We start from the raw sequence: 23,620 nt of genomic DNA, 5'->3' as shown, positions 1-23,620 counted from the left end.
AAATATCCCAGTTTTACAAATGAGGGAAATTGAGACTAAGAAGTTAGGTGACTTGCCCAGGATCCCAGTTTGAACTCAGGTTCTCCTGCATCCAAAGTCAGGGTTCTATCCACTATGCCATTTAGTTGCTTCATGTTTTCTCTGGGAACACCAGAGATCATCTAATCTCCCTTCCCCAATACCCATTCTGCAGATATGGAAATGGGGACTCAGGAGCCCTGAGGAGCTCCAGAATTAAACAAGCTTCCCAATGACTCTTTGAAAGGCAAAGAGTCTCCTTCATCAAATTCTTTTTGGGCCAGGCCAGTGTCATAGGTCAATGTCATGAAGTAAAGGACACATCAGGGGTCCCTGCTCCAAAGCAGCTAGTGCACCAAACCAGGTGGAGTTGGGCCCTTCTGTGAGGGTCACCTTTTTATTATTATACCATGATGCTCTCCTGAGACCAGAAGGCGGTGAGGCTCAGTGGAAAGACTGCTTTTTCAGTCAGAGGACCTGGATTCAAATTCTCTCTCAGGACTGATAGGACTTTGGAGCAGGACATTTAACTTACCTGGGCCTAAAATGAGGAGATTAAACTAGATGGCCTCCCAGTCCCTTCCAGCTCTGATTCTATTATCGTTCAGCAGTTACAAATAAATTATAGTTTAAATCAGTCAAACATGAGCTAGGAACTAGAATGATTCTGAGAATTCTATCAAGCAAGATGGGTCAGGAACTGATCTGGGTGAATTATAATCTACGTATCAGGAACAAATGCAGCCAAGTTAATCAGACTGTTGTAATTCAGGGCCACAAAGATGAGCTGAATACATCAGGCTCTCTCTTAGTTACTTCAAGTCGGATACTGGCATCTGGACTTAGTTTTAAATATGATAAATATGATAAAAAGGATAGAAGAAAAGGATTGGACTTGTGATTTCATTTTTATGGGGAATTCTGAGTGATAAAGCTTCTACCAATGTAATTTAATACCACAGTGATTTAAAATCTTAGGGAAATTTCCACCCCAGCTACCAAACTCAAATAGAAATGGATCCTGAGGACATATTTGACTTGAAAAAAATACAAATTAACATTATTTGTGTTGTATTGCATTTTTATGTTGTATCTTAAATATTTTCCAATTACATTTTCATCTTCTTGAGTTAGATACTTCTAGCTTAGAACACTAAGAGGTTAAATAATTTGTAAGGGTTTGAATCTAGCACTTTATCTATTCTGCTGTACTGTGTCTGAAATGATCATGAAAAAATATTTTTTTCATCCCCCCAAAAAAGACATAAAGGAACTTTTAGGGCATCTAATCCAGCCCAATAGGGCAGCTAGATGGTGTTGGGCCTGGAGTCAGGAAGACTCATCTTCCTGAGTTCAATTCTGGCCTTAGATACTAGCTGGGTGACCCTGGTTAAGTCACTTTGCCCTGTTTGCCTCAGTTTCCTCATCTGTAAAATGAGCTGGAAAAGGAAATGGCAAACCTCTCCACTATTTTTGCCAAGAAAGCCCCTAATGGGGCCGTTAAGAGTCAGATAAGACGACGTCAGCAACGAATCCAGAGCAATAATTTTACATATAAAAAACTAAGGATCAGAGAAGACTTGACCAAGGGTGGCAGACCTGAGTCCTGAACTCTCTTTTTTGCTGCTTAGTCCAGTGTTCTATTTTGACCTGTCAGCATGTTAATAAATTAAAGCAAAAAGTCAGTTCCATCCCTGTATGAAAATTTGAGCAAAGAGTCAACAGGTACTCTTTCCCATCTGCCCCACTAAATTCAAAGTGAAAACATGAAATTGTTGCTAGGAAGAACTTATAAGGAAAGAGATACAACTATAGCTAGGCAATAGAGCCAGCCTAGATACTCACATGTACCTTATTAGAGAGACAATTTAATGTAGTTGCCAGAAGAGCGGAGAACGAGACCAAGTTAGTAATGGAATAGGCCAAGTCAAGTGACTAATGGCAATCCATTAGCAGTGGACTGGGCCCATGAGTGGCCCCTGCCCTTCCAGCCTGGGCAAGATGGGGGGACCTGAGCCATAATTATGAAATATACCTAGAACACTCATTTACCTGACTGCATACAAGGAATAATTGTTCTCCATGGGAGGAACAATGAGAGAAATAGAGGCATAATAATAGAAAGTTTTACTAAGATCTGGGCCAGGCTGGAAGGGCAGGGGCCACTCAAGGCCCCAATGCATTGCTGAACAACACTCCATTTCTAAACGGAGCTGGTTCTTCCCTCCTCAGGCAGCATAGTGGCCCCTACTCCTGGGAGCTTGCTATACCTGTGCCTGATGGTGCAGACATCTGATCAACTTTAGCCCTATTTCAACTTACAACTCCAAAGCTCAAGTGGTCTCCTAGCCTTCCAGTAGCAGGGACTATGGGCATGTGCCACCATAACCCAATCTTGGAAAAAAAACTCTTGACCCCAATTTCCTCATCTCTGAAATGAAGAATTTGGACTCTGACCTTCATGGTTCCTTCTAACTCTAAATATATTATCCTATGAAATCCCATGTCTCTTTGTCCCTTTACTCCTAACACAAGTATCTTACCCCAAGTGTGCTACCCAGCAAAGGAAACGAACTGATAAAAAACTCACTTCCAACTCCACTGAGCACTTTTCTCACAATCTTGTAAGACAGGTTGATTTGGTAAGCATTGTCCCCATCACACAGATGAGAAAATCATGTCTGGTGACTTTAGCTGGTGAGTGGTCGAACCAGTACTGAAACCCAACTCTCTTTGACTCCTACTCCATTTTTTCCTTTTTGTTTCTTCCATTGCTCATGCTCCTGGGAAGCTACTTAAGCTCCCCTTAATGTCTCCAAGATAGGCTCGATACCTTCCATGAAGATACAATAACATTTACTATGTACATAGTCCGAGGAAGTATCCAGAGCCTGTGAGAGGTCAAGGTAACCCACTAACTCATAGGCAGCTCCAAGCAAAAAGTACACACTGTAGATGGATGCTATAAACTATGATGAGAAGTTGAGAATGGAAAACAAGGGGAAGAGGAAGCAAAGGGTAATAATTATCTGAATAAAAGCAGCATTTTCAAGAACTGGAAAGATAAGAGAAAGCAAGAAAGTTGAGAAATAAAGTCGTATAGTTTGGGCAATATAAAAGAAAATCTCTATTTATCATGCTTGTCCTAAAGGATAACCCCAAAGGGAAGATGAGGGAGGAGATAAGGGAAATGACAAGTTGGAAAAAATCTAGTGGTGAGTAAGCTCTGCTGTGCATAGGAAAATAGAGGCAGGGGTATGTTGGAACCTGCTTGTATCGACTCAGGAGAGCAATTGTGAAATTTTCAGTGTGAACTTTTACACCTCTTGGAAATCAGTAAAGTCTACAAATCAAAGCTCCATTTATTATTTGGTTGATTACTTAGACTTACGAAATGGATGGAGAAAAGGTTACTAATGCACATTAAACTTAGAAGTGTCACATATAATCCCCACCCCCAGCCTTCTGTTAAACGTTTACCAGCACATCCCTTCCAAGAGGTAAAGATCTCTAAATTAAAAAGAAAACAATTTAGTTCAAATAGAGATAGTTAGGGGTGGACATTAGAAGGAGACAGATTTTAGGTCACTGTAGGAGAAGAAACTCTGGACCTAAACACTCCCCCCTCCACTGTACCGCCACCTTGCCATGGAATATTTTCATAAACACTAAGAAGAAACTTCTTAACCTTTTGAGCTGTACAAAAATGGATCGAATAGTCTCAAGACAACACATGGAACTCTGTGCTAGATATCTTCATACAGAGGTTGAAAGACCACATATTAGGATGCTGGAGGGAGAGTCCTACTTCAGGCAGTATGTTGGGGAGAATGGCATCGAAGGTTTCTTTTAAGATTGAAATGTTAGGAATTATCTCAAGAATATTTGTTTACCTTATGGCATCCATGAGAGACTTCTTCACCATAGACAGAACAATGAGAGAAATAAAGGGGTTATAATAGAAAGTTTTACTTAACGGGGAAAAAAAGGGCTCATAAGGAAATATATTAAACCAAATTTTAGTACTCTGCATATGAGGCTTCTAAAAATTATTTAGGTCACCAGAATAGGACTAGATGGTGAAGAGACTGAAACTTGAAGAGGTTAAGTGATTAAGTCATAGTCACATAGTGTCAGATGCAGGATTTGAACCTAGGTGCCTCTGACTCCACAACAAGAATTCTATTCACTTCTCTAGAGAAGGTTTCAGTTGGTCAAGTCATGCCACATGTTCATTTTGAAACCACTTTAAAATAATTCTTTGCTTCTGATTGTTTAGTCAGGTAGATAGTGTACAGTGGATAGACAGTGGATAGTGTACCAAGCCTAGAGTGAGGAAGATCTGAGTTCAAATTTGGCCTCAGACACTTACTAGCTGTATGACTTGGGTAAGTCACTTAACCCTGCTTGCCTCAGTTACCTCGTCTGCAGAATGAGCTGGAGAAGAAAATGGCAAACCACTGCAGTTATCTTTAACAAGAAAATTCCAAATGGGGTCGCAAAGAGCCAGACACTGCTCCTGTTGTTTGAACGACAATAACAAAATGATTGTTTAGGGACAGAGGCAGCATGAAATAGTGGGGGAGAGAGAGAGAGAGAGAGAGAGAGAGAGAGAGAGAGAGAGAGAGAGAGAGAGAGAGAGAGAGAAAGAGAGAGAGAAAGAGAGATTTAATTTTGAATATATGTGTGTGTGTCCATGTGTATTGAAAATATGGAACTTGTCTGTCAACCAAATTGTAAATCCATGAGAATAGGTATAGGTAAGAAGCAAAGTGCTAATACATATGATACCTAGATGTTGTTTGGGCATGCAGGAGGCTCGGCCAGAAACTGGCAGAATAGAACAGATTTTGGTAATTCTATCCTTCCGTATTATTTTTTCTTTCTTCTTATATAAACAATTAAGTTGTGTCTTTTGTCTTGGGTTAGTGGGAAGAGGGAATGGCTCATTTTGCTCCACAGTCAGCTTAATGTCAAATTGATTTATTGCTGAAATGAATAGGATAGTAATTTAATTTTTTGTTACAAAACTACTACTGTGTAAGATAAGCCTCTCTGAGTGCTTGTTTGGAAAAACCCAAAAGGTTTTGAAACAAGGGCAATGTCAGATAGGAAAGCAAATACTTACCTCTTCAGACTCATTAAAGATCATTTTCCTCTTAATTCGGTCCTTGAAAGTCAGATAAATGTAAGTAGGTATTATGAAATCTCAAATAAGTTTTTATCTCCCAAAGCTGAGTCACAGGTGTGAAGAAGCCCCAAACTGAAGGGGAAAATAATTACATTTTCAGGCATAAATTTTACTTCACAAATTGTTTATGGTTTTGATGATATCTTAAATTCTAGTCTTAGGTCAAAAAAAGTACAGTAACCCGTAGATGAGCAAATGAATGAATGGATGATTCCTGGTCCATAGATAAGGAACAGAAGGATAATGGAACCCAAGAAGTAGTCACAAGACAGGAATATAATGATATTGGAATATGGGTGCAAAATGTCAAGAGGCAACAACAAAATTTGGAAAAGAAACATATGAATGAGACCATTTAATAATTCTTGATCAGTGGGCTTTCTGAATGATTCTCAAACTAAGCAGGACTTAAAGTCCATTGCAGTAACTGATCTACTCCCTGACAAGGTTAGCTAAAATGCAATATTTTGAGATAAAACAAGTATTTTAGGTGATATTTTATATAGCAATTTAGAATCAGAGGTCCTGAGTCCAAATCTCAGGTCTGCCACAGTGTGATCTTGGCCAAGTCACTTACCCTCTTTGTCTCAGTTTCATCTTCTGCAAAACAAGTGCCGAACTGCATGATGATAATAATTAGTAGCTAGCATTTAAATGGTATTTTAAAGACTTGAAAAATATTTTACAAATAATATTCCTTTTAATAAATTAATAGCATGTAAATGACATCAGAGGGCCTTTTCAGCTCCAAATCTATCATTCTAAGTTTTACAGTAGCATGGTTAGTACCATAATTATTGGACACACTTAAAATTCAGGTTCAAATATGATTGATTTTCTTTTGTTTCAATGAATGTTCAAGGATATCTTGAAATGCAAAGGTGCTTTTTACCTCCTTCACTGGCCCTGCCTAAACAACAGTAACTGGCAAAATCCACCTGTGCATTGATTTCTCCTTTTTTCTCACTATCAGGTTTCTGTGATAAGTGGAACGTATCTTGGACTGGACTACATGAGTAAACAAAATGGAGGTGATGGAGGAGTCATTATCAACATGTCATCTCTGGCAGGTAAGAAAAGGAAATGTAAATACATCTTTTCTTCCCTTTTTAGTATATTAAAGTGTATTTTTTAAAAGTTAGCCCCATGCCTTCTATTAGTTGCATTTTCAAGACAGCCATCTGTTTGAAAAGGAACAACCAAAAATTGTATTTTTATTTTCCTAATGGTCTTGAGCATTTATGAATTTGCATTGTTCCCTTGCTTTGGACTGTCCTTTAACTTTTGTAACTTGAGCTTGTGCCCACATCTCCAGTCTGAGCACTCAGAATGTCATTTTATATGGGGCAGGAGTTCTTGACCTTGCTCATGTCAAGGTTCCTTTAGCAATCTGAGGAAGTCTGTAGACCCCTCCTCAGAAGAATATTTTGCCTTCATTTGTATTTGAAGGAAATGTTAAATTTCAGTTAGAGGTTAGTAAAAATAAAGTCATAATTTTTTATCCCATCCAAGTTCATAGACCTCATGAAATCTATCCATGGATCCCAAGTCAAGAGCCCTTGCTTCAGATTCTTTTTAAGGGCTATTGTTAGTCCTAGGAAATAGCATGTGTGAAATCACTTTGAAAAAATAGAAAGCTTGATGAAATGAGGGGTGGGTTGACAAATCCTCAAGATTTGCATATGAAGTTGAGAGTTGATATATGATGTTAGAATCAGCTCATAATTCTAGCTATGTGATTGTACAGAATAGTAATCTCTAAATTTTTTTGATTGTATACCCCTGCTGATAAATGTTTAACAACTAGCTCTCGGGGCGGGAGGAGAAAAGTTTATTCTGCCTTGTTACCATTTTCTTCATCACTTTAAGTTTAGAAGTCAACAATAAATCAAGCCCTGATTTATAGCTTTTACTTATATCCAAAAATGTGAATGCTCACCCTGAAAATTTAATAATCAACTCTTCAGAGTCAGTTAGAATTGGTGCTAGCACACCCTTGCTTATCAGCAAAAGATATTTGAACACAAACCCCAAATATATGTATATTTACCTATCTTCAAATTATATTTGTACTACTGTTCTAGTAATTATGTACATTATGAAACATAGGCATATAGAAATATAGGATGAGATAAAGATGAAATTATATTTGGCCCTAATGTTAACAGAGAACCACTGGAGTTTATGGAGTAAGGGGTCATATGGTACAAAAAAAATCACTTTGGCAGCTGTATGAAGGCTGGATAGGATTGAGGAGACCTTTAGGAATTTTTTGTGTTATTCAGTCATGTCTGACTCTTTGTGACCCCATTTGGGCTTTTCTTGGCAGAGATACTGGAGTGGTTTGACATTTCCTTCCCCAGCTCATTTTACAGATGAGGAAGTAAGGCAAACAGGGTTAAGTGACTTGCCAAGGGTCACACAGCTAGTAAGTGTCTGAGGCCAGAGTTAAACTCCTGAAGATGAGCCTTCCTGACTTCATGAGCCACCTAGGTGTCCCAAGATCTAGAGATATGGAGGCCAATTCCAAGACTATTTTAGTAGTCAAGGTTAGAAGTGATAAAAGCTAAAAAGTGGTAAGGGTCTGAACTGGAGTAGTGCATGTATAAATAGAGAGTAGGGAACATATAGAGAAGACATAGAGAAAGCCAGATGTTGCCAGCATAGTTGTGATGGGTCTAAGGCTTCTGAGTGGGGAGAGAACCAGCTACATGGAAGGTCAGTGGTAAGAGGTAGGCCCTAGTTCCACAGTCCCCATTTTGGAGACTATTCATCCAGCACAATTTTTTCTGGTATGATGATTCTTTTTATGGTAAAAAATATTGGAAGATCTCCCCACATGATAGCAGTTATACAATCAGTATCTATTGATTGAAAAAAGAAATACATAGAACCCTAACAAAAAAAACCTCTATGACTCCAGGAGCCATATTGGTCAGTAAGACCTAGGTTCAGGTGCAACCTCTAAATGTACTGACTATGTGACCTTGGGCAAGTCACTTAATCTCTTATTGTACTAAGCATCTCTCCAAGATTCTATACTGCAGAGCAGGTGTTCACCTGCATTGATAAGGAAATGTCTTTATTTGAAAGTTCTCCTATTATCTCTATCCTCATACATATGTACTTGCAAGATATTAGTTAGTCTACAGAAGATATGTTTGCTGACTTATTATACGTAGTTATGGTGCATATTTTTTTGAAGCTAAATAAAGATCAACAGGACAAAAGTTGCTTGGCTCATGGATTCTTGGACCATCTTTCCCCTTTCCCTACCAGTTCACAGATTGGGAACATTGAGCTAACATTCAATGGGTGGATTTCTACTTGATTAATCCATAGCAATTATGAATGGGAATTACTAAATCAACAATTCCAGGTGATTTTGTATAACTCAGTTGTATGGAGGCAGTGTGATACAGAAGAAGGTGTCCTGGCTATGCAGTCAGAATGCCTGCGTTTAAATGCTGCCACTGATGCTTTCTACCTGTCTACCTTGAAAATCACTTAGCCTTCCTGGGCTCAGTTTCTTCATCTTTAAAAATGAAGGGGTTGAACTCTATGGCCTTTTTTGGGTTCCTTTTAGTTCTAGATATATAATCTTACGTAGCTATATTTGTCAATTGAGGTTGAGAGATGAATAGATTACTCTAGACAGCCAATCTAGAAAATTCAGGCTCCCAAGTACTATTTTTGAATTATTCTTTTTATTTTTTCCAATTCTGTTGAGTAGTAGAAGAATATTGGCACTTGTTTTAATTGGATGGCTGCATTGATACTATTTTAATTTACCCATGTATGCCCAGTCATTGTGTTGGACTTTTCTTCTCAAGTCATTAGCATTCCTATAAGGTGGAGACTTAAATGTCCACTGGGAACTGTGGCAAAATCAGCTTCAAATGCCAGTCTTTCCTGGTCCCTGTAGCTTATCATGGGTTTATGAAATCATTTTCCAAAACTACAATCTATCACTAAAAGAGGCCTCTATGTAGAGTGATGTTTTAAAAATTTAACATTTTTATTTAAAGTTTTGAGTTCCAAATTCTATTCCCCCCTCCTCCTCTCCCCTATTCCTCCCAGACATTAAGCAATCAATTATAGGTTATACATGTGCATTTGTGTATAACATTTCAATATTAGTCATTTTGCACAAGAAGGCTCAAAAAAAGAAAGTGAAAATAGCATGCTTCAGTCTCTATCCAATCAATATCAGTTCTTTTTCTGGAGGCAGATAGTATGCTTCATCATTAGCCCTTTGGAAGTGTCTTGGTTCATTGTATTACTGAGAATACTTAAGTCATTCACAATTCTTCACCAAACAACATTGCTATTACTGTGCGCAACATTTTCCTAGTTGTGTTTACTTCACTATGCATTAGTTTATGCGAGTCTTTCCAGGTTTCTCTGAAATCATCCTGTTTTTTTAGAACAGTAATATTCCATTTCAATCATATACCACAGCTTGTTTAGCCAAATCCCTTAATTTCCAATTCTTAGCAGCCCCAAAAAGAGCTGCTATAAATATTTTTGTGCAAATAGGTCCTTCCACCCCCTTTTTGGATGTCTTTGGGGTACAGACCTAGAAGAATAATTGCTGGATCAAAGGGTATGCACGGTTTTATAGCCATTTGAGCACAGTTCCAAATTGTTCTAAGGAATGTTTAGATCAGTTCACAAACTCTACCAAGAGTGTGTTAGTGTCCCAGTTTTCCCATATTCCCTATAACATACAACAATTTCTTTTTTTCTCAAATTATCCACTCTGATAAGTGGTGTCTCTGAGTTTTTTTTAATTTGCATTTCTTTAATCAATAGTGATTTAGAGTATTTTTCATATGATTATAGATAGCTTTGATTTCTTCATCTGCCTGCTTGTATCCTTTGACCATTTTTCAATTGGGAAATGACTTGTATTTTCATAAATTTGACTCAGTTCTCTAAATAGTTGAGAAATGAGGCCTTCATCAGAGATTCTTGTGCACATTTTCCCCAGTTTTCTGCTTTCCTTTTAAATTTGGTTACATTGGTTTTGTTTGTGAATTTTTTTCAATTTTATATAATCAAAATTATCTACTTTACATTTTGTATGCTCTCCATGTCTTCTTCAGTACTAAATTCTTCCCTCAACCATAAATCTGACAGATAAATTATTCCATGTTCTCTTAATTTACTTATAGTATCATTCTTTATGTGTAACTCGTAACCATTTTGACCTTATCTTGGTATACAATATGAGATGGTCTATACCTAGATTCTGTCACACTGTTTTTCCTGGTTTCCCAGCAGTTTTGTCAAAGAATGAGTTTTTGTTCAAAAAGTTTGGATCTTTGGGTTTATCGTAAATTAGATTACTATGATTATCGATTCTATTCCACTGATCCACCACTCTGTTTCCTACCCAGTACCATATTTTTTGATAATCACTATCTTATAATACAATTTGAGATCTGGCATACTTAGACTACCTTCTTTCACATTTTTTTCATTGATTCCCTTGGCATCCTTGAACTTCTGTTCTTCCAAATGAATTTTGTTATTATTTTTTCTAACTCTATAAACTAATTTTTGATAGTTTGATTGGTATGGCATTGAATAAATAGATTTAGATTGAATTGTCATTTTTATTATATTGGCTCAGCCTACCCATGAGTAATTAATAGTTTTCTAGTTGATTAGATCTGACTTTATTTGTGTGAAAAGTGTTTTGTAGTTGTGTTTATGGTTCCTGGGTTTATGCTGGCAGGTAGACTATCAAGTATTTTATATTGTCTATAATTAGTTTAAATGGAATTTCTGTATTACTGCTGTGCTTTGTTGGTAATATATAGAAATGCTGATGTTTTATGTGAGTTTAGTTTTTATCCTACAACTTTGCTAAAGTTGCTAATAATTTCAAGTAGTTTTTTAGTTGATTCTCTAGGATTTTCTAAGTGTAACATCATATCACCTGCAAAGAGTGATAGTTTTGTTTCCTCATTGCCTATTCTAATTCCTTCAATTTCTTTTCCTTCTCTCATTGCTAAAGCTAACATCCCTAGTACAATATTAAATAATAGAGGTGATAATGGACATTCTTGCTTCACCCCTGCTTATATTGGGAAGACTTTTAGCTTATCCTCATTACAGATAATGCTTGCTGATTGTTTTAGATAAATATTGCTTATCATTTTAAGGTAAGCTCCATTTATTCCTATACTCTCTACTGTTTTTAGTAGGAATGGGTTCTGTATTTTATCAAAGGCTTTTTCCAGCATCTATTGAGATAATCATATGATTTCTGTTGGTTTTCTTATTGATATAGTCAATTATGCTGATAGTTTTCCTAATATTGAACCAGCCCTGCCTTCCTGGTATAAGCCCTACCTGGTCATAGTGTATGATTCTTGTGATATATTACTGCAATCTCATTGCTAGTATTTTATTTAAAATTTTTGCATCAATATTCATTAGAGAAATTGGTCTATAATTTTCTGTTTTGGCTCTTAGTGGTTTGGATATCAGCACCATATGTGTGTAATAAAACAAATTTGGCAGGACTCCACCTACTTTTACAAATCATTTGTATGGTATAGGGATTAATTGTTCTTTAAATGTTTGGTAGAGAAACTTAAGGGGGCGGAGCCAAGATGGCGGCTGGTAAGCAGGGAATAGCTTGAGCTCCATACAGAGTCCCTCCAAAAACCTATAAAAAATGGCTCTGAACCAATTCTAGAATGGCAGAACCCACAAAACAGCAGAGGGAAGCAGGGCTCCAGCCCAGGACAGCCTGGATGGTCTCTGGGTGAGGTCTATCCCACAGGGAGCTGGGAGCTGGGACCTGGGAGCTGGGAACGGAGTGGAGCAGAGCCCAGCCTGAGCAGCGTGGACCAACAAGACCAGCAACTGGGCAGAGCATGCCCTAGTGCCCTGAACCAGTGAGCTGCGGCAGTTACGAGACTTCTCAACCCACAAACACCAAAGACTGCGGAGAAGGTTAGTGGGAAGAGCTGCGGGAGTGGAAGGAGTTCATGGTTCGGCTTCCAGCCCCGGGGGCGGCAGAGGTGGGGCAGCTATGGCTGTTGCTGCTTCCGGCTCCAGGCCTACCTGGTGGGAGGAATTAAGTGGCAGATCAGAGCAGGGGTGCACAGCCTGCCAAAGATCTAAGCCCAGTTCGGGTTGGGGGTTCTTGGGGAAGGAGCAGTGCTGGTGTGGCAGAGCTGGCACCTCCCCCCCAAACGTGGAACATAGAACTCTGTAGTCTACAAGCAGTCATACCCCACTGAAAAACTCAAAGGTCAAGTTAGCTGGCTGGGAATATGGCCAGGCAGTGAAGACGCACCCAGATTCAGTCTCAGACTTTGCATTCTTTCTGTGCTGACAAAGAAGACCAAAACATACAGACAGAAGAAATTAATAAAGTCAAAGAGCCTACAACAGAAACCTCCAAGAAAAACATGAACTGGTCCCAGGCCATGGAAGAGCTCAAAAAGGAGTTGGAAAAGCAAGTTAGAGAAGTAGAGGAAAAATTGGGAAGAGAAATGAGAAGGATGTGAGAAAACCATGAAAAACAAGTCAATGCCTTGCTAAAGGAGACCCAAAAAATAGTGAAAAATACACTGAAGAAAACAACACCTTAAAAAACAGACTAACTCAAATGGCAAAAGAGCTCCAAAAAGCCAATGAGGAGAAGAATGCCTTGAAAGGCAGAATTAGCCAAATGGAAAAGGAGGTTCAAAAGATCACTGAAGAAAATACTACTTTAAAAATTAGATTGGAGCAAGTGGAAGCTAGTGACTTTATGAGAAATCAAGATATTATAAAACAGAACCAAAGGAATGAAAAAATGGAAGACAATGTCAAATATCTCATTGGAAAAACCACTGACCTGGAAAATCGATCCAGGAGAGAGAATTTAAAAATTATTGGACTACCTGAAAGCCATGATCAAAAAAAGAGCCTAGATATCAGCTTTCAAGAAATTATCAAGGAGAACACAGGGCAAAATAGAAATTGAAAGAATCCATCGATCACCTCCTCAAATAGATCCCAAAAAGAAATCTCCCAGGAATATTGTTGCCAAATTCCAGAGCTCCCAGATCAAGGAGAAAATACTACAAGCAGCCAGAAAGAAACAATTTGAGTATTGTGGAAACCCAATCAGAATAATCCAAGATCTGGCAACCTCTACATTAAGAGATCGAAGGACTTGGAATACGATATTCCGGAGGTCAATGGAGCTAGGATTAAAACCTAGAATCACCTACCCAGCAAAACTGAGTATCATGCTCCAAGGCAAAATATGGATTTTCAATAAAATAGAGGACTTTCAAGCTTTCTCAATGAAAAGACCAGAACTGAATAGAAAATTTGACTTTCAAACAAAAGAATCAAGAGATGCATGAAAAGGTAATCAAGAAAAAGAACAAGAAAAAGAAATTGCAAGGAACTTACTAAAGGTGAACTGTTTTGTTGACATTCCTACATGGAAAGATGACAAGCATGATTCATGAGACCTCAGTATTAGGGTAGCTGAAGGGAATATGCATACATATATGTTTGTGTATATATATATATATGGGTGAATGTGTATGTATGTATATATCTATGTGTATATATATATATAATATATGTGTATATATACATATATATATATATATATATATATATATATATAGAGAGAGAGAGAGAGAGAGAGAGAGAGAGAGAGAAAGAGAGAGAGGACACAGGGTGAGTTGAAGATGAAGGGAAGATATCTAAAAGAAATAAAATCAAATTAAGGGATGAGAGAGGAACATACTGAGAGAGGGAGACAAGGAGAGATAGAATGGGGTGGATTATCTCGCATAAAGGAGGCAAGAGCAAGCAGTTCTGTGGGAGGAGGGGAGAGGGCGGATGAGGGGGGAATGAGTGAACATTGCTCTCATCAGATTTGTCCTGAGGAGGGAATACCATACCTACCCAATGGGGAATCTTACCCCACAGGAAAGAAGAGGGAAGAAGATAAAAATAAATGGGGGGGATGATGGAGGGGAGGGCTGATGGGGGTGGAGGTAGTCAAAAACAAACACTTTCAAAAGGGGACAGGGTCAAGGGAGAAAATTCAATAAAGGGTGATGGGTTGGGAAGGAGCAAAATATAGTTAGTCTTTCACAACATGAGTATTGTGGAAGGGTTATACATAATGATACACATGTGGCCTATGTTGAATTGCTTGACTTCTTAGGGAGGGTGGGTGGGAAGGGAAGAGGGGAGAGAATTTGGAACTCAAAATTTTAAAAACAGATGTTCAAAAACATACAAAAATGTTTTTGCATGCAACTAGAAAATAAGATACAGAGACAATGGGGTGTAGAAATTTATCTTGCCCTACAAGAAAGGAAGGGACAAGGGGATGGGAGGGGAGTGGGGTGACAGAGGGGATTGCTGACTGGGGAACAGGGCAACCAGAATATACGCCATCTTGGAGTGGGTGGGAGGGTAGAAATGGGGAGAAAATTTGTAATTCAAACTCTTGTGAAAATGCTGAAAACTAAATATGTTAAATAAATTACATGTGTTATCTCAAAAAAAAATTAAAAAAAACAAACTTAAAAAAAATGTTTGGTAGAATTCATTTGTGAATCCATCTGGTCTGGGATTTTTATATTAGGAAGTTCATTGATGGCTTCTTCAATTTCTTTTTCTACGATTGGGATATTTAGGTTCTTTTCCCCTTAATCTGGGTAATTTACATTTTTTAGATATTTATCCATTTCATTTAGATTGTCAAATTTATTGACATATAATTGGGTAAAATAGCTCCCAACAGTTGCCTTAATCTCCTCTCAATGGTGGTGAATTCACCTCTTTCATTTTTGATACTAGTAATTTGTTTTTCTTCTTTCCTTTTTTTAATCAAATTAACCAATTGTTTATGTATTTATTTCTTGTTTATGATACCTTTAAGCAAGATATAGTTTCCTTCTTATCCTTTTTAATTAGATCTATTTTTGCTTTTGTTTTGTCTGAAATCATGATTGCTACCCCTGTTTTCTTTGCTTCAGTTGAAGCATAATAGATTCTGCTTTAGCCCCTTACCTTTCCTCTTTATGTATTTCTCTGCTTCAGATATGTTTCTTGTAAACAACATATTGTAGGATTCTTGTTTTTTAATCCATTCTGCTATCTGCTTCCATTTTATGGGTGAGTTCATCCCATTCACATTTATAGTTATGGTAATTCCCTCCATGGTATTTTTTTCTTGTTTATCCCCTTCACTCTCTTACCCCCTACCTTTCCCTGCTCACAAGTATTTTACTTTTGATCACTACCTTCCCCAATATACCCTCCCTTTTTTCAGTCCTCCTTCCTCCTTTATTATCCTCATCCCTTTTTCCTTCCTTATAGGGTAAGATAGACTTCTATATCCAACAGCGTGTATGTTATTTCCTTTTTGAGCCAATTTTGATGAGAGTAAGGCTTAAACTTTGCCCACCAACCCCTTATCCCCATTTCCTCCTCCATTATAACATCTCTGTTATGCCTCTTTTATGTGAGATAATTTACCCCATTCAATCTCTCCCCTCCTTTTTCTTCCAGTGCATTTTTTCTTTCTCACCACTTTATTTTCTTTTTTGGGTATCATCCCATCACAGTCACCTTATATCCATACACTCTGTCTACATATACTCCTTCCAATTCTTTTTATAGTAATAAAATTAAGAGTTGCAAATATTATTTTGCTATATAGAAATATAAATAGTTTAACCTTACTGAAATTTTTATGTTTTCTCTATCTTGTGTCTTTTTTACCTTTTTATGTTTCCCCCGAGTCTTTAGTTTGGAGGTCAAAGTTTTTATTCGGCTCTGGTCTTTTATTTAGAAATGCTTGAAAGTCCTCTACTTCCTTACATTTTTTTCTCCAAAAGATTATATTCAATTTTGCTGGGTAGGTGATTCTTGATTGTAATCCTAATTCTTTTATCTTCCAGTATATTATATTCCAAGCCCTCTGGTTCTTTAATGTGGCAGCAGTTACCAAATCCTGTGTAATCCTGACTGTAGCTCCAAGATACTTGAATTGTTTCTTTTTGGCTGCTCTCAATACTTTCTCCTTAATCTGTGAGCTCTGGAATTTGGCTATGATGTTCCTGGGAGTTTTCTTTTGGGGATCTCTTCCTGGTGGTAATTAGTGGATTCTTTCATTTTTTATTTTTCCCTCTGGCTTTAATATATCAGGGGAGTTTCGTTTGTTTGTTTGTTTTTTGATAATTTCTTGAAATAAGTTGCCCAGTCTTTTTTTTTCTTAACATGGTTTTCAGGTAGTTTAGTAATTCTTAAATTATCTCTCCTGGATCTATTTTCTAGGTCAGTTGTTTTTCCAATGAGAAGTTTCACATTTTATTCAATTATTTTTGCTTTCTTGATTTTGTTTTATCATATCTTGATGTCTCATAGAGTCATTAGTTTCTACTTGTTCCATTCTAATTTTTAAGGAATTATTTTCTTCAATGAACTTTTGTACTTCCTTTTCCATTTGGCTAATTCTATTTTTTAGGGAGTTACTTTCCTTGGTAAATTTTTATATATCTTTTCCCATGCCATTGTCTCTTTTTTCATGATTCTCTGGCATTACTCTCATTTCTTTTCCTAATTTTTGTTCTACTTCTCTAATTTGCTTTTTGAAACCCATTTTAAAGCTCTTCCAGGCATTCTTTTTGGGCCTGAGACCAAATTACATTTTCCTTTGAGGCTTCACATGTAACCATTTTGATACTGTTGTCCTCTTCTAAGTTTATGCCTTCATCCTCCCCATCGCCATAGTAACTTCCTCCAGTCAAGGGTGATTTTTTTCGTTTGTTTTTTGCTCATTTTTTCAGCTTTTTTGTGACTTTGTGTTTTTATCTGAGAGTTGGGTTCTGCTCCTGCACTGTCCCCAGCTTTTTGTGCAGAGGCTCTGCTGCTGGCTTACTGCTGACTTTCACTGGGCTTCAGGGCTTATCTACTTCCTTTCTCTGGAGGGTAGACTTCCCTTCTGGCTTATACTGGGGAGTGAGGCCTCCCTGTTGGTCTCCCCTGGGTGTAGGGTTTAGCTGCTGGCCTGCTCCAGGGGTGGAGCTTTGTTGTTTTTGTAACAGAGTATTTCTGGTGGCTGGACACAGAGGCGGGATCTTGTTTCTGGTCCATCCTAGGGGTGGGACTCTGCTGCTGGTTGCTATAGAAACAGGGCCTTTTTGGATCTGGTCCTGGAGAAGTAATTTTGTTGATGACCTGCTCAAGGGGTGGGGCTTCACTACTGGTCAGCAATGGGACCAAGGCGTCCCTGATGGCTTATGCTGGGGGAATGGGGGGAATGGGGTTGCTGGGGTGGGGCCTTGCTGTGGCTCATTAGCAGCTGGTTTTCAGGAGGGTAGGGCCTCCTTAGTAGATTGCCCCAGGTTTGGAGCCTTGCTTCAGGACCCCTGCTGTGGCACCCCTGCTGTGAGGTTGACTGCTACTGCTACGCTTGGACCTTTCCTTCCCCAACACTCCAGTGAGACAGACCTGTCCTGCTGGGCTGATAAGCTGTTTCCCTGTACCTATCTCAATTCTGAGCTGTTTTTCAAGTTGTTTAGAAGGGAATTTAGGAGGGCTTCAAAGGATTCCTTTCTCACTCTGCCATCTTGGCACCTGAAGTCCAAATCACTTTCTTTTGAGGTCATTAATAGCAGACTAGATTCTTTTCAGTATGCCCCCACCCCCATGGCATAATAGAAAGATCATACCTAGCCTTGGAGTCAAACATCTATTCTTACTCCCTTTAGAAAATCTTTAACCTGCTCTAGGATTCAACTTCCTCATCTGTAAAACAAAGGGTTAAGCTTATATTGTGGTTCCTAAAGAATATGCCACAGTGAACTAATATGCCTCAAGTCTGAGTATGCTGGGAAATTTGCGTATCACATTATTGCAGCTTAAAAAAATTATAAATTAATTTTTAGTAATGAAAATCTTACTTGGCCTAAATAGTATGGAAAGAACAGTATATGCAAAACCAACAAATCTTGCCTTTTATACATAACGCTAACCTTAAAACATATCAGACCCCGCATTCTACAGTGCACTCAACAAAATGGCTACCCTTCCCAAGGAGAAAGAGTACACCAAAAATCTCCCGATTTTCCACAAGCATTGACAACTTTAAAAAGTCAATGTTTACAACTCATCCTACCAAAAAAACATTGTGTTGTAAGGAAAAAACAGTTTCCCATTGGTCTAGGTGGTCTCCAAGGTCTCTTTCAGCTTTAAAGTTTAAAAGTTTCAATTAATCAGAAATGTGTTCTGGTCTATTGCGTTGCTTGATGATATCCCCATTTGGAAGTCAATGAAAATGTATTCCGGTTGCAGATTTAATAGCACAAAGAAATTTGGGCCCTGGCTTTGGTGGGTCAGGGCTTGTTCCCAAAGCTCCATTACATTTTGACAAAGCTCCAGTGAAATACTTAGGTAGAAAATACTGGCCCTGTGTTATAAATGTGCTCAAGCCCAGGAAGCATTTGATGATTTTTGCCTGTAGTCAGATGTCAGGATAGGAATTTACAAATAACAATGTGGAACTTAAGACTGTTCTCAGTTCTTTTTTAACTGAGGACTCATTTAGCCACAGAGTTGTCTATATGTGTATGTGTATGTGTCTATATACACAAGTGTGTATATAGAATTATAAAGCATAATGTCACATTTAATATAGGGGATAATGGGACAATATAGTATTAATATGATTAACATTATAATGTTATCAACATAAAAGATATTTATGTCTAAATATATTTATATCTATCTATATACTTCATAGATGGGTAGAGAGTATGTATACTCTTACAAAGATACACAAATATACATATGTGTGCACACATACGTACTAAGTATATATATATATATATATATATATATATATATATGTCTATATGAAAACAGATATATCTGTGTAATATATATTACAGATGCTTCAGTTATCCAGTATTTCATCAAGACAGATACTCCCTTGAGGAAAATAGATCCCAACTCTTTAGTAAACTAGCCTTCATTAGTTGCTGTGACCAAAACCAATCAACCATCACCCATTCCCTAATCTTTTGGTGATGGTGCTTTTTTCCATATTTGGCTAAATTGGTCTTCAGATGGCCAGGCACTGCCAGATCACATGTTCCAATGTCCGTGAGAACCTACGAATTCTGAGCCACCCTCAAACCACAGTGAGGCATTAGAGCAACTTTATTAAAGATACTCCTAAAACACATACACAGACGTTTAACTATAGTTAAACATCTATGTGTGTATATGAGTAGTAACTTCAGTAAATATTATACGTATGCACATACATACACGCATATACACACACACATACACAAATGTTTTGTTGTTTAGTCGTTTCAATTATGTCCAACTCTTTTTTTCCATTAGAAAACAGAATAATTTATTGATTTTGAAAAAGTCTTGAGTATTTTTTTTAAATAGATAGATCTAATGAACAAAAAAAAATATACCTTTTTAACACCTAAATTTACCCATGTATCCTTCCCCCTTTTTCCCCTCAAAGAGCCATCTTTATGACAGAAAGTTCAACTGGTTCTTAATGGTCATGTCCAACTCTTAACAACCCCATCTGGTGTTTTCTTGACAAAGATACTGGAGTGCTTTGCCATTTCCTTCTCCAGCTCATTTTATAGATTAGGAAACTGAGGCAAACAGGGGTAAGTTCCTTGCTCAGGGTCACACAGCTAGTAAGTGTCCGAGGCCAGATTTGAACTCAAGATTATTCTTCCTGACTCTAGGCCCAGCACTCCATCCACTGCATCACATAGCTGCCCTATCACATCTATGTTCACATGTATCTTTATATGTATATAGGCATATATGTGTATGTACACATGTGGTACAGTGGAAAAAAGCATCAGAATGATTTTATCAAAGAATCTAGTAGTTAAATACACATTTGTTTAATTATGTGTATGTATCTGTGTGTATGTGCACACATAGTACAATAGAGAAAGCGTAGAATTGGGAGTCAGAGGACCTGGGTTAAAATCCTGCCTCTCCCACTACTAGATGTATGACCTTGGACAGATCATTAAATCATTCTAGGCTCCAGTCTCTCACCTGCAAAATGAGAGGGTTGGACTACATTTTATGTCTAAATATCCTTCCACTTCTAAGTCAACAGATCTTTTGTATATGCTTACTAAACCCCCAAATAGTAAAGCATTTTTCTTCCTTACCAATATATATCTTTCCCTTCCAACATCAGTATAATAATAAATGTGGATAACCTGTGTGTGTGTAAAACTGGGCCCGTGATTTGTTCAGCATAAAGAATTCACAATGAGTTCTGTCTTGCAATGCAAATCAGCACGTTTCTACAGCTTATAGTGTTAAGACAGTTGCCTAGAGCATTGAGAGGGTTGTGACAAGAAAGTGAGGGAGGAAAGAAAGGAAGGAGGGAGGAAGGAAGAAAGGAAAAAAGAAAAAGAAGGGAGTGAAGAAGGAAGGAAGGAAGGAAGGAAAGGTCACATATTTGGTATGTAACAACCAGTGTGTGACAGAGGAGATGGGATTTAATGCAGGTTCTGCTTCCAAAGCCAAACTTCAATCTACATGATAGTTCTTGAATAATAAAGTACTCTTCTTCTATACCAAAGGTTCAGTCTTTGAAAAGCTTAAGTGGAATGAGCTTTCACAAATGATACATATCATTTAAAATCTGACATTCCCTTCAATAGTATTGTTTTCTCTTAAGGTGCTATTTTTCCTGTAATTTGACAAATGATAGGCTAGTGCTTCAAACTGCTTCCTGATTAGACATCAATTATGACTCACAAAACAGGCCCCAATCAAACTGCAAAGTATCCAGGTTTGTCATTGTCCCCTGCTTCCCACTCTTGGACCCACTGCCTTTCGGGCCTTCAATTCCACCTCATATGACATCTTTATTCTGCCTCTTGCAGGCTCAAGGCTCCTATGGGGGCCTTGGCACATCATGATGCCTCCTTGGCACATTCCAGTGAAATTTAGCACATCATGATGCCTCCTTGGCACATTCCAGTGAAATTTAGCAGTCCTGTATCTCACCTCCTGAGGGCCAGGTTCTCGCTGACAGCTGATGACACCTACCTGATCTAATGGACAAATCCAGGAGAGTGAAATAATAGGAGAAAGCTAGGCAGCTATCTGTGCTCTCCCCAAACCTGTCCTTGCCTTACATGCAGTTTAGCAGTAGCCTTCTGTATAAATTCTTCTGCTCTTCCCTCACACACTCCAACCCCCCATAAAGCAAAGCAATGGCTTTAATGACAGTGATTTCAGACTATTAAGAAGAGAAGGAACGTGTCATAAAAGGAAAGATTATAGACTCTATAATACAAAACCAAGGAAACTTGATGTGCCCTTTAAATCACAATTCGTATGTGGCAGCCCACTCCCTCTGCTAGGGTGTTCTTGATGACATGAACTAAAAAGAGCCCTTTAAGGATTTTTAGGTTTGTACACATGTTCAATGTTGCCTTTCTTTTTCCACCCCCATCTCTTCATATTTACCATCCATTTTTTCCCTGTTCATTTGACAGTAATGGGATACCTATGGCTGTCTTCAGTTCTGCCAGAGTCTATCTTAATTATTCCTTCTACATAGCAAAGTCCTTTAGTGTCCCAGTTAAAAGCTTAGTTGAGACAACTGGGTTGGGCTGGAAGATTAATGAGTAATGGTCAGTGACACAGAGAGAGTACCAAATGTAATTAGGGAGCTTAACCAACAGGAGAGTAGCTATCAGGGTTGAGTGGTTGGTTACTCAGCATGCTGAGGGAAGGGTGTGCTCAAGTCTAGAGACCTGGAAATCATACTGATAATTTGCCAGACACAGAAGCTCTTCCACCCAGACTTCTTGTCAACAATAAATGATACTTAAACTTTCATTCTCTTGGTAATGTAGTTTCTGATTCTCTGACAGAGGCTGGGTGGAATGAGAACATAGAATCCTAAACTTGGAGTCAAAAAATACTTGGGTTTATATCTCACCTGTGACAATGAGTAGCTGTATGACAAGAAAAGGAGGGAGGGAGGAAAGGAGGATAGGAGGGAGGAAAGGAGAGAGGAAGGGAGGAATGAAGAGAAGGAAGGAAAGAAAGAAGGAAGGAAGGAAGGAAGGAAGGAAGGAAGGAAGGAAGGAAGGAAGGAAGGAAGGAAGGAAGGAAAGAAGGAAGGAATGAAAGAAGGAAAGAAGGAAGGAAGGAAGGACCTACTGTGTTCCTGGCACTGTGCTATGTGCTCCACAAATATTACCTTATCTGATCCTCACCACAACCCTGGAATATGGGTGCCATTGTTATCCTCACTTTACAGTTGAAACTGAGGCAGACAGAGGTTAAAAACCCAGGGTCATACAGTTAGAGATAATTTGAGACTGGACCCTCACTATCTACTATGCCACTGAGCTTGATATGAACAAGCCAGTTAACCTATTAGAGCCTAAGGATTCGTCCTGCATAAAATAAGCCATAGGGTGGCTGTGGAGCTCAAACAAGGTCATGTAGATAAAGTGCTTTGCAAACTTCCAATCCCTCTATGAGTCTGTTTGAGTGGATTGGGTGACATGGGGTAATGCCTCTTTATGGTATCTTCTGTGCCATAGGGAGGCATTATCCATTGTTTCCTATTGATAGAAAGGGGAATAGGATAATTGTTGGAGACAGATGTTTCTAACCCATTTCCCTTCTGTAATGTTCCCCAGCTACCAAGTGCTCAGTGTTCATAGGAGTAATTCCTATACTATAAAATGTAATTCAAAATGTATTTATTAGGCAACTGTTATATTCCAGGCAGTGTTAGGTGTTAGGGACACAGACAAAAACCATGTAATGTTACCTTAAATACACAACATATTTAAAGTAATTTCAGTGAGGGAGGGAGAGCACTAGCAACTAGGGGTGGGACAGTAGAGTCAGAAGAGGCCTCATGTGGGAGGTGGCACATGAAGTGGGTTTGGAAGGAAGGTCCTCCTTGAGGCCTCTCTTGCTTTTGTGATTAGGGAGGAGAAGGCAGAACTTTGAGAGGGAAGGTGGAATGCCAGACATGAGGAACAGCAAGTGGACAGTTTGACTGAAACACTCTGCATTAAGAAGAAGAAAGTGCAAAAAACCTGGAAAGGTAACCTGGATCCAGATTGTGGAGGGCTTTAAAAGCCAGACAGAGAAGTTTGTGTTTTATCCTGAAGTCAATTGAGAGCCATTAGAGCTTCTTGTGGGCACCTAAACGGCACAGTGGATAGACTGTCAGGCTTGGAATCAGTAAGACTCATCTTCCCTAGATCAAATCTAGCCTCAAACGCTTACTAGCTGGGTGACCCTGGGCAAGTCACTTAACCCTGTTTGCCTCAGCTTATTCATCTGTAGAATGAGTGGGAGAAGGAAATGACAAACCAC

At 38.4% G+C, this 23,620-nt stretch overlaps 1 protein-coding gene across 1 annotated transcript in view; it reads left to right on the top strand.

Annotated features, from left to right (window-relative positions):
* The window catches only part of HPGD (15-hydroxyprostaglandin dehydrogenase), a 53,927-nt gene that overhangs the window by 15,656 nt on the left and 14,651 nt on the right, over positions 1–23,620 (top strand). The window contains exon 4 of the mRNA XM_036764743.1: positions 6,183–6,279. Coding sequence (XP_036620638.1) covers positions 6,183–6,279 — 97 coding nt within the window. The remainder of the gene's footprint in view (positions 1–6,182; positions 6,280–23,620) is intronic.

Source organism: Trichosurus vulpecula, chromosome 6 (genome assembly GCF_011100635.1).
Source record: "Trichosurus vulpecula isolate mTriVul1 chromosome 6, mTriVul1.pri, whole genome shotgun sequence".
Lineage (NCBI taxonomy): Eukaryota > Metazoa > Chordata > Mammalia > Diprotodontia > Phalangeridae > Trichosurus > Trichosurus vulpecula.
Note: the sequence above shows the minus strand (reverse complement) of the source record. Positions and strands in the feature narration are given on the sequence as shown.